Source organism: Oncorhynchus gorbuscha, linkage group LG23, assembly GCF_021184085.1.
Source record: "Oncorhynchus gorbuscha isolate QuinsamMale2020 ecotype Even-year linkage group LG23, OgorEven_v1.0, whole genome shotgun sequence".
NCBI lineage: Eukaryota > Metazoa > Chordata > Actinopteri > Salmoniformes > Salmonidae > Oncorhynchus > Oncorhynchus gorbuscha.
The window spans coordinates 52,917,603-52,929,771 of NC_060195.1; the positions used below are offsets into that span (position 1 = coordinate 52,917,603).

Consider the following 12,169-nt stretch of genomic DNA (forward strand, 5'->3'; position numbering starts at 1 on the left):
CCTACAGTTTATGATCGAGTCTCCAGTCTGTTCTCGTCATTACGAGTGGAATTGTTTTTTATACTTTATTTACCGCTCCGATTTGTCTAGGAGTATTGCATATTTCCTTTACTGGATTAAAGACTCTGTTTTCGCCAAGTCGCTTTTGGGTCCTCATTCACCTGCATAACAGAAGGATCCGACCAAAGAATGGACCCAGCGACTACAGACGCTCGTAACACTGCCGTCGAGATCCAAGGAGCCATGCTCGGCAGACACGAGCAGGAATTGTCTGCTGCTCGTCATGCCGTGGAGAACCTGGCCGCTCAGGTTTCCGACCTCTCTGGACAGTTCCAGAGTCTTCGTCTCGTGCCACCTGTTACTTCCTGGTCTGCCGAGCCTCCGGAACCTAGGGTTAATAACCCACCTTGTTACTCCGGGCAGCCCACGGAGTGCTGCTCCTTTCTCACCCAGTGTGATATTGTGTTCTCTCTCCAACCCAACACATACTCTAGAGAGAGAGCTCGGGTTGCTTACGTCATATCACTCCTTACTGGCCGGGCTCGAGAGTGGGGCACAGCTATCTGGGAGGCAAGGGCTGATTGTTCTAACAATTACCAGAACTTTAAAGAGGAGATGATTCGGGTTTTTGACCGTTCAGTTTTTGGTAGGGAGGCTTCTAGGGCCCTGGCTTCCCTATGCCAAGGTGATCGATCCATAACGGATTACTCTATAGAGTTTCGCACTCTTGCTGCCTCTAGTGACTGGAACGAGCCGGCGCTGCTCGCTCGTTTTCTGGAGGGACTCCACGCAGTGGTTAAAGATGAGATTCTCTCCCGGGAGGTTCCTTCCAGTGTGGACTCTTTGATTGCTCTCGCCATCCGCATAGAACGACGGGTAGATCTTCGTCACCAAGCTCGTGGAAGAGAGCTCGCGTTAACGGTGTTTCCCTGCTCCGCATCGCAACCATCTCCCTCCTCTGGCTCAGAGACTGAGCCCATGCAGCTGGGAGGTATTCGCATCTCGACTAAGGAGAGGGAACGGAGGATCACCAACCGCCTGTGCCTCTATTGCGGACTTGCTGGACATTTTGTCAATTCATGTCCAGTAAAGCCAGAGCTCATCAGTAAGCGGAGGGCTACTGGTGAGCGCTACTACTCAGGTCTCTCCATCTAGATCCTGTACTACTATGTCGGTCCATCTACGCTGGACCGGTTCGGGTGCTACATGCAGTGCCTTGATAGACTCTGGGGCTGAGGGTTGTTTCATGGACGAAGCATGGGCTCGGAAACATGACATTCCTTTCAGACAGTTAGACAAGCCTACGCCCATGTTCGCCTTAGATGGTAGTCATCTTCCCAGTATCAGATTTGAGACACTACCTTTAACCCTCACAGTATCTGGTAACCACAGTGAGACTATTTCTTTTTTGATTTTTCATTCACCTTTTACACCTGTTGTTTTGGGTCATCCCTGGCTAGTATGTCATAATCCTTCTATTAATTGGTCTAGTAATTCTATCCTATCCTGGAACGTTTCTTGTCATGTGAAGTGTTTAATGTCTGCCATCCCTCCCGTTTCTTCTGTCCCCACTTCTCAGGAGGAACCTGGCGATTTGACAGGAGTGCCGGAGGAATATCATGATCTGCGCACGGTCTTCAGTCGGTCCCGAGCCAACTCCCTTCCTCCTCACCGGTCGTATGATTGTAGTATTGATCTCCTTCCGGGGACCACTCCTCCTCGGGGTAGACTATACTCTCTGTCGGTTCCCGAACGTAAGGCTCTCGAGGATTATTTGTCTGTGTCTCTTGACGCCGGTACCATAGTGCCTTCTTCCTCTCCGGCCGGGGCGGGGTTTTTTTTTGTTAAGAAAAAGGACGGTACTCTGCGCCCCTGCGTGGATTATCGAGGGCTGAATGACATAACGGTTAAGAATCGTTATCCGCTTCCCCTTATGTCATCAGCCTTCGAGATTCTGCAGGGAGCCAGGTGCTTTACTAAGTTGGACCTTCGTAACGCTTACCATCTCGTGCGCATCAGAGAGGGGGACGAGTGGAAAACGGCGTTTAACACTCCGTTAGGGCATTTTGAGTACAGGGTTCTGCCGTTTGGTCTCGCCAATGCGCCAGCTGTTTTTCAGGCATTAGTTAATGATGTTCTGAGAGACATGCTGAACATCTTTGTTTTTGTCTACCTTGACGATATCCTGATTTTTTCACCGTCACTCGAGATTCATGTTCAGCACGTTCGACGTGTTCTCCAGCGCCTTTTAGAGAATTGTCTCTACGTGAAGGCTGAGAAGTGCTCTTTTCATGTCTCCTCCGTTACTTTTCTCGGTTCCGTTATTTCCGCTGAAGGCATTCAGATGGATTCCGCTAAGGTCCAAGCTGTCAGTGAGTGGCCCGTTCCAAGGTCACGTGTCGAGTTGCAGCGCTTTCTAGGTTTCGCTAATTTCTATCGGCGTTTCATTCGTAATTTCGGTCAAGTTGCTGCCCCTCTCACAGCTCTTACTTCTGTCAAGACGTGTTTTAAGTGGTCCGGTTCCGCCCAGGGAGATTTTGATCTTCTTAAAGAACGTTTTACGTCCGCTCCTATCCTCGTTACTCCTGACGTCACTAGACAATTCATTGTCGAGGTTGACGCTTCAGAGGTAGGCGTGGGAGCCATTCTATCCCAGCGCTTCCAGTCTGACGATAAGGTTCATCCTTGCGCTTATTTTTCTCATCGCCTGTCGCCATCTGAACGCAACTATGATGTGGGTAACCGCGAACTGCTCGCCATCCGCTTAGCCCTAGGCGAATGGCGACAGTGGTTGGAGGGGGCGACCGTTCCTTTTGTCGTTTGGACAGACCATAAGAACCTTGAGTACATCCGTTCTGCCAAACGACTTAATGCTCGTCAAGCTCGTTGGGCGTTGTTTTTCGCTCGTTTCGAGTTTGTGATTTCTTACCGTCCGGGTAGCAAGAACACCAAGCCTGATGCCTTATCCCGTCTTTTTAGTTCTTCTGTGGCTTCTACTGATCCCGAGGGGATTCTTCCTTATGGGCGTGTTGTCGGGTTGACAGTCTGGGGAATTGAAAGACAGGTTAAGCAAGCACTCACGCACACTGCGTCGCCGCGCGCTTGTCCTAGTAACCTTCTTTTCGTTCCTGTTTCTACTCGTCTGGCTGTTCTTCAGTGGGCTCACTCTGCCAAGTTAGCTGGTCATCCCGGCGTTCGAGGCACTCTTGCTTCTATTCGCCAGCGCTTTTGGTGGCCGACTCAGGAGCGTGACACGCGCCGTTTCGTGGCTGCTTGTTCGGACTGCGCGCAGACTAAGTCAGGTAACTCTCCTCCTGCCGGTCGTCTCAGACCGCTTCCCATTCCTTCTCGACCATGGTCTCACATCGCCCTAGACTTCATTACCGGTCTGCCTTTGTCTGCGGGGAAGACTGTGATTCTTACGGTTGTCGATAGGTTCTCTAAGGCGGCACATTTCATTCCCCTCGCTAAACTTCCTTCCGCTAAGGAGACGGCACAAATCATCATCGAGAATGTGTTCAGAATTCATGGCCTCCCGTTAGACGCCGTTTCAGACAGAGGCCCGCAATTCACGTCACAGTTTTGGAGGGAGTTCTGTCGTTTGATTGGTGCGTCCGTCAGTCTCTCTTCCGGGTTTCATCCCCAGTCTAACGGTCAAGCAGAGAGGGCCAATCAGACGATTGGTCGCATACTACGCAGCCTTTCTTTCAGAAACCCTGCGTCTTGGGCAGAACAGCTCCCCTGGGCAGAATACGCTCACAACTCGCTTCCTTCGTCTGCTACCGGGTTATCTCCGTTTCAGAGTAGTCTGGGTTACCAGCCTCCTCTGTTCTCATCCCAGCTTGCCGAGTCCAGCGTTCCCTCCGCTCAAGCGTTTGTCCAACGTTGTGAGCGCACCTGGAGGAGGGTGAGGTCTGCACTTTGCCGCTACAGGGCACAGACAGTGAGAGCCGCCAATAAACGTAGGATTAAGAGTCCAAGGTATTGTTGCGGCCAGAGAGTGTGGCTTTGCACTCGCAACCTTCCTCTTACGACAGCTTCTCGTAAGTTGACTCCGCGGTTCATTGGTCTGTTCCGTGTCTCCCAGGTCGTCAATCCTGTCGCTGTGCGACTGCTTCTTCCGCGACATCTTCGTCGCGTCCATCCTGTCTTCATGTCTCCTGTGTCAAGCCCTTTCTTCGCACTCCCGTTCGTCTTCCCTCCCCCCCTCCCGTCCTTGTCGAGAGCGCACCTATTTACAAGGTACGTAGGATCATGGACATGCGTTCTCGGGGACGGGGTCACCAATACTTAGTGGATTGGGAGGGTTACGGTCCTGAGGAGAGGAGTTGGGTTCCGTCTCGGGACGTGCTGGACCGTTCACTGATTGATGATTTCCTCCGTTGCCGCCAGGATTCCTCCTCGAGTGCGCCAGGAGGCGCTCGGTGAGTGGGGGGGTACTGTCATGTTTTGTCTTATATTGTCTTGTCATTTTGCTTTTCCTTCTGTTCGTTTTTTCCCCCTGCTGGTCTTTTTAGGTTCGTTCCCTTTTTTCTCTCTCCCTTCCTCTCTCTCTTCTCTCTATCGTTCCGTTCCTGCTCCCAGCTGTTCATATTCCCCTAATCAATCATTTAGTCTTTCCACTCCTGTTCCCTATCTTTTCCCCTGATTAGAGTCCCTATTTCTCCCCTTGTTTTCCGTTTCTGTCCTGTCGGATCCTTGTATATTGTTCACCGTGCTGTGTCTTTGTATCGCCCTGTCGTGTCGTGTTTCCCTCAGATGCTGCGTGGTGAGCAGGTGTCTGAGTCTGCTACGGTCAAGTGCCTTCCCGAGGCAACCTACAGTTTATGATCGAGTCTCCAGTCTGTTCTCGTCATTACGAGTGGAATTGTTTTTTATACTTTATTTACCGCTCCGATTTGTCTAGGAGTATTGCATATTTCCTTTACTGGATTAAAGACTCTGTTTTCGCCAAGTCGCTTTTGGGTCCTCATTCACCTGCATAACAGCTAGCCTAACTTTCACGCGTGGGCAACAATGAACCTGCTAAATTAGCTAACTAGGCTACATGTAGGCCACATATTGAACTCCAGTTGTCTCAGGCCAGTGGCAAAACATATTAATTCATGGTTAGATCAGAATCGCCATCACAATCATTGGCCTGTACAGAGAATTAAGTCCAACTCCCCATCTCCATCCATGGCTTAGGAAATGGCCGATTTATAGTTGTAAAGCCAAATCCAAACTGGCCTCCCTTGGGGGGCGTTTTGCTGCACACAGTTGAGCTCAGCTTAATGCTGATTGGCTAATTATTTTATTAAGGGAGGCCAAATGCTTGCTGGCATCAATCAGATGCTATGGCAGCAACATACTATTTTGGTTCAGACAGCATCAGATACAGTGCATTCAGAAAGTATTTCCACATTTTGTTACGTTACAGCCTTATTCTAAATTAGATTTTTTTTTAAACCTCAGCAATCAACACACAAATACCCCATAATGACAAAGCAAAAATAAGTTTTTAGAAATTTTCGCAAATGTATAAAATTAAACCCAGACATACCTTATTAAGTATTCAGGGCCTTTGCTTTGAGACTCGAAATTGAGCTCAGGAACATTCTGTAATCATTGATCATCCTTGAGATGTTTCTACAACTTGATTGGAGTCTACCTGTGGTAAATTCAATTGATTGGACATGATTTTGAAAGGCACACACCTGTCTATATAAGGTGCCACAGTTGACAGTGCATGTCAGAGCAAAAACCAAGCCATGATCGGGGGAAGGGTACCAAAAAAACTTCTACAGCATTGAAGGTCCCCAAGAACACAGTGGACTCCATCATTCTTAAATGGAAGAAGTTTGGAACCATGAAGACTATTTCTAGATCTGGCCACCCGGCCAAACTAAGCAAAAGGGAGAGAAGGGCCTTGGTCAGGGAGCCTTACCAAGAACCCGATGGTCACTCTGACAGAGCTCTAGAGTTCCTCTGTGGAGATGGGAGCACCAATCAGGCCTTTATGGTTGTGTGGCTAGATTGAAGCCACTCCTCAGTAAATGGCACGACAGCCCTCTTGGAGTTAGTCAAAAGGCCCCGAAAGACTCTCAGACCATGAGAAACAAGATTCTTTGGTCTGATGAAACCAAGTTTGAACTCTTTGGCTTGAATGCCAAGCGTCACGTCTGGAGGAAACCTGGCACCATCCCTACGGTGAAGCATGGTGGTGGCAGCATCATGGTGTGGGATGTTGTTCCGCGGCAGGGACTGGGAGACTAGTCAGGATCGAGTCAAAGATGAACAGAGCAAAGTACAGAGAGATCCTTGATTGAAAACCTTCTCCAGAGCGCCCAGGACCTCAAACTGGGGCAAAGGTTCACCTTCCAACAGGACAATGACCCTTAGCCCAAAGCCAAGACAACGCAGGAGTGGCTTCAGGACACGTCTCCGAATGTCCTTGAGTGGCCCAGCCAGAGCCCGGACTTGAACCAGATCGAACATCTCCCCATCCAACCTGACAGAGCTTGAGAGAATCTGCAGAGAAGCATGTAGCGTCATACCCAAGAAGACACTATGCTGTAATCGCTGCCAACGGAGCTTCAACAAAGTACTTTTTTATTTTCAATAAATTAGCAAACATTTCTAAAAAATGTTTTTGCTTTGCCTTTGTGGGGTATTGTGTAGATTGATGATGGAAAAATCGATTGAATCAATTGTAGAATAAGGATGTAATGTAACCAATTTTGGAAAAAGTCAAGGGGTCTGAATACTTTCCGAATGAACACATACTGAAACAGAAGGGAGCTGTTTCGCTCGCTTGGATGCTTTCTCTGGTGAGAATCAGTCACTTGCCAATTGATGGAAAATTATTAAAAGAAAGCAAGAGAGGAAAGGGAATGTTTTTTAACATTTGTTTTATTTGTCAAATATTTGGCTAAGCCTGGCTTTCCTTGGCACCCATGAATACACTCTACTACACCATTAGGTGGTATGTCGAACTACCTTTAAATACATTTTTTCTTGACAGTAGCGGCAGTAGACGCGCTCATCAACGCGCTCATTGGGCGTTCGTTCTCTACACAAATTTCGTATGGATTCGCTTTGGATTGGTCGACGTGACCTCCTCGCGTCTGATTGAGCGTGCACAATTCGATATTCCCGTAGTTTTAGATTTGCGTAGAAGGTCGACACTACTTACCACAGTCACAAAGTAATAAACCCCGCCCATTTCTAAAATATATTTTCTTAAAATGTTTTTTATCCTTACCGTATACCTAACCATGGCCTGAAATTAAGACCAAAAATTTACGTTTTCTTTTCATGAATCTTTACAATAGGGGCACATTGACTTTGTGGCTGTGCTATCTAGTGGACATCGTGAAAAGAGATTCACCCACTCAATTGTTTAAGTAATTTGCGTTGTTCTGCTCGTAGTCTGACAAAGAGAAGTAGCAGACAGAGAAAGAAGGAATCAAAAGAGAATTTCAGATTTAGTGGAGCTGTATCATAACTATTTTCAGCAACAAAAAATACATTTGCGATAGTCTTTCACGTCGTCGTCAGCCAGCAAGGACAATTGCTTCCGTGTTTATGGAGGCGAACTTGTCACTGAAACGTCCGTGCGTTTCTTTCGGCCTAAAATCGTGAATTTTGTTCATTTGTGTCCGATTTGAATGTTGGTCGGTCTGAGACTGGGAGCCGCCATGGCTGGTGCTGTCGGATCCTTTAGTCTCCATATAAGAATATGAAGATTTGCTATTGGACCTGATATTGTTTTCTTTGGGGAATCATTCAATGTAAGCAGACTTGACGTTCATGCCACTGTATGTAGCCTAATTCCTGTTTACGGTTGTGTTTAAAAAAATGTACTGGCAACTTTGAGAGGCCCAATTTATGAGACACCTATCTCAGGACGTTATTTCATAGAATGCCTTTGTAACGTTAGCCTAGGTAAGTGACAAGAACATACTAAATAAAAGGAATGACAGATTCTTGCTGAATGTGGCTGGACGACAGCTCGAGACCTGACACAGCTGACCGGTTCGAAATTAGTTTGCTAGCTAGCTAGCTAGCTGGCTGGCTAGTTCGTGCTAGAACGATATAAGAAGAAGCAGACCTCTATCGTGGAATTAGCTAATTATATTTTAAGTCAAAGACTAATAAGAACTGGAAAGTCAAAAGACTAATAGTACTGGGAATAGTACGATTCGACTGAAGACGAAGCGGGGATATCTTGGATTGGAATATGTCGGGTCGGCCCAGAACCACCTCCTTTGCGGAGAGCTGCAAGACAGTGCCGCAGCCCTCAGCATTTGGCAGTATGAAAGTCAGCAGTAAGTATGACCATCGAGTTAAACGCAAGTTTACGACAACAAAAAATCTGAAAGGTTCTCTGTGCTTTTTTTTGTCATAATACTCTGCGGCTGCTATTATGAGAGAGGGGTAAATTATTGATATATTGAAGTGGACTAGGCCTAGCCTAATTCACATTTAATATTGAAATGCCATATGGGTCCACACATTTTCAGACAGTAACGTTACTCTCCCATTCACTGTCCAAGTCATATGCTTAGTTAACCGTTGTCACCTAGACCCAACCAGTGCACTTAGAGCCACCGTCTGGTATTTTGCATGACGTTATTAGCATTATGTCTGGGATTATTGAGAAACGTCATCATACATTTTTTAAATGGATGGTAAGATACCATTGGAGCTTTCCAAATGATCACTGATCATATTATTAACGACCATAAAGTAGCCTAGACGCAAAAGTATGTTTGCTTGTAGTGCTCAATGTGTAAACTAGTCAAAATGCCTCTGGCAGGAGGAGTGATCACTGCATTTGAGCCTTACCTCTACTTTAGAGATTGACCCCTTGATTTTTGGGAGTATCGAAACAATGGATTGGTGAAAGAGCTGATAGGGCATGCCGAGGGGAACACTGTCATGTCCAATCCACTCATTCCCCACCATGGGTAGTGTTGATTGAGCTCTCTCGGGTATCGAGCAGGGTTAGGTCAGATGAAGCCCCGGGGCTGCAGAATTAATTCAGACCAGTAGACTTAGAGGTCTGTCCACTGGGCAGTATGTACTGCAGGTTGGTTTTGCTAGACTGTTGGGTCAGGTGTCACCCACCGTATCATTGGTCTTTGCCAAAGGGTTTGTGGAAGTGGGATAAAAACCTAAAACGCCACTTAACTTTTCTGTAGGATTCCATTGTAACTCCATTTCATTATACTCACATCTAATGCCAATATAAGATTGCTTGGTTCATCAAAATAATAAATGGCACATAGGAGCATCAGCCTTTCACCAAATTCATTGATCTTCATCTAAATTCTCCATACTGGATGCTTTTGCTGCATAGGTCTACTTCTAGTAAAGCTTCAACATCTGGTAAATGAGGCTAGTTCTGACTACTACTACTTTTGGAGCTTCACACACAGCCAGCCAGGTCACACAGCTCATCAGCACTTTGTTCAGCTCAATAATTGACAAGTTGCTCAGCGCATGGAGAGCTGCTGGCCCCTACTCTGCCGTGCAGCATCAGCAGACCACAGAAAATGGGGGCAGCACTGGGACTTTCTGATTGGTTCGCAGAATTGGGTGTCTGCCTGCGTCTCTGAAAGTATCCATGGTTGGTCATATGACTCCAGTCAGTCCTAACCTGCTAGTGCTTTTTAAAATGTCTGTCTACTGAAAAGCCTGGTCAACCCTTGGAGAGCAAATAACTGTCTCGTTTCAACACATCGACTTAATTACATTATAAATGGGCCAAAACCAAGTTCCCGTCTTTGGAAAGTCATCCTGTTTATGTGTGCACATAAGATGACAGTGGGCTATGCTCTTTTCTCTCACATAGACTTACAGGGCTTGACATTAACTTTTTAATCACTTGTCCTAGGACAGATCTTTTTTTACTTGTCTAAAATATCAAGTTAATTGTCCTCTTTACAAAATACAATACATGTTTTTTACCATAGAAAATCAAACAAAAATGTAGGCAACATGCTTTTAAATTTTTTAACGTTTATTATTATTATTATTTAGGCTTTTTTAAGGCTCTCCTAGAGGATGGTTGGCCCCCCCTTGGTAGCCTATAAAACATTGCAACATTACAATGACAACCAAGTGTTTTTATGAAATAATTCCCTCCAGGGCTCGAAATTAAGAGTGTCCCGCCATCCCTGGGACGATAAAAAAACATGCCTACAGTCCAAAACAGAGTCTGGGACAGTTATGGGACCGCTGCACATATATTTTTTATAAACAGCAATGAGGCTGATGCAGCAGGTCAGACCGTTTAGCTTAAAATGCTGATAAATAATTATTACTTCATATTATATGCTCAACAATACGCACATGGCTGTAGGCTATGCATGAATGTTCCAAAATGCAATACGGGGGAAAACACTGTGCGTGCGGTACGCTTTTGAGACAATCTGTTTAATGTGACGGAGATGAAAATACCCTTTAGAAATTAAGAAATAGGGGAGTTTTAAAGATGCGTCAACGAGCATGGGTTACTATTATGACTAGAATTATGCCTTTGACTGCTGGACAATAAAATAAAGTTGATTTTTGAAAACCAATGGAACATGAGAAATGCTGGTTTCAATAGCATATTAATCAAGCCTTTAGACATTAATGTTAATTATCCTTCATTATATTTGTCAAACATGACTGGCGTTTAACTTATATTTATGTTATTAAAAGCCTCATTAATGTTTGCCTACATTTTCTGCCGCCTTCCTCATATCAGCATCGTTTTGGACATTAGACTAGCCAATATGCATATCACCTACACTTTGAAATGTAGACATTTTGAATCTGAAAAATGTATTTGAATATTATTCGGATCGGAGTAATTGTTTGATATTGTGATTTATATATATTTTTTACTAAAATCTATATTTTTACTTGTCCCAGACAAGAGGACAAGCGTTAATGTCGAGCTAGGCCTTGGTGTTTGCTTGCTTGTTTGCTGAAGTACAAATTAAAGAACCTGGACAAAGATGTTGGGAAATAGCTCACCATAAGATTACCTTTTTAGCCCTCATTTGTATTCGGAGAAGGCTTTGCCCCCTAGTGGTGTATTACATAGTCTATTGTGTACTAGCCAGGAGGAAATGGAAATGGGGATCTGGAGAAGAAAGCATCAGATGTAATGTCCAGCTGGGGAGAGGAGGAGAAGGAGGATGTGAAGGCTGAGCATGTGAACATGAACGGATGACAGGGTGATATGCGGGTGGGTGAGGTGGCGGCATTGATCATAATTAGATATGTTCTCCAACGTTCAGTAGGCACCAAACAGTTGAAAACAGAGTAAACCCTAATCTTTGCAGCAGGTAGCCTAGCGGTAAAGAGCGTTGGGCCAGTGTCTGTAAAATCGCTGGTTTGGAATCCCAGAGCCGGCAAGGTGGAAATATCTGCTGCTCTGCTCTTGAGCAAGGCAGTTAACCCCCAACAACAACTGCTACCGGGCGCCGATGACGTGAACGTAGATTCATTTGGATTAAATGCGGAAGACACATTTCTGTTGAATGCATTCAGTTGTGCAGCGGACTAGGTATGCCCAATTAGAAATACAAATGTTCATTTGTTTGCTATGGTGAGTCCTACCGAACATTAAACATGGTAATGAAAGTCAGTTGACATGCCTTGGGCTGCGTTTACAAAGGCAGCACATTTCTGATGGTCAGCTTTGAAAAAGATCTAATGTGAAAAAACCTGATGTGATTGGTCAAAGGACTAATTTAGGGTTAAAAGTTTTTTTAATATGAATTGGACTGGTTGTGTAAACGCAGCCTTGGTGATGCAGTTAAAACAGCTGATAAAGAACCCTAATTGATTTGGGAGTCTACTGAAGGGAAAGTCTTCATCTAATTGGATCATATGAGAAGACCAAAGTCCACCACATTTTCAAAAATAGCCTTTTTATGGTTTGTTCAAGTCATCATATTATTTACGCCCATATGTTATCATCAAAAGCGCCTAATTTGTCTCATTCTTCCATGTGGCCTTGCGTTATGCTGTAACAGCATAACGCGATGTGAGATGCTCATAAAGAAGAGAGGTGCCGTTACGTAATTCCATTTCAGCTGCCCTTGATCCACTCTTAGTAACGCTTAGGGGAGAAAATTGGAGCCAGATATGAGACCTCAGCAGATCCTTCAAGACTTTCGCTAGATGC

The 12,169-nt window shown here is 45.4% G+C and overlaps 1 protein-coding gene across 4 annotated transcripts in view; it reads left to right on the forward strand.

The window, feature by feature from the left end:
• Positions 1–7,365: 7,365 nt before the first annotated feature.
• LOC124010592 (glycogen synthase kinase-3 beta-like) overlaps positions 7,366–12,169 on the forward strand; it is a 40,807-nt gene continuing 36,003 nt past the window's right edge. For all 4 annotated transcript variants that reach the window (XM_046323234.1, XM_046323237.1, XM_046323235.1 and 1 more), the window contains exon 1: positions 7,366–8,309. In XM_046323234.1, coding sequence (XP_046179190.1) covers positions 8,222–8,309 — 88 coding nt within the window. In that variant the 5' untranslated portion in view covers positions 7,366–8,221. The remainder of the gene's footprint in view (positions 8,310–12,169) is intronic.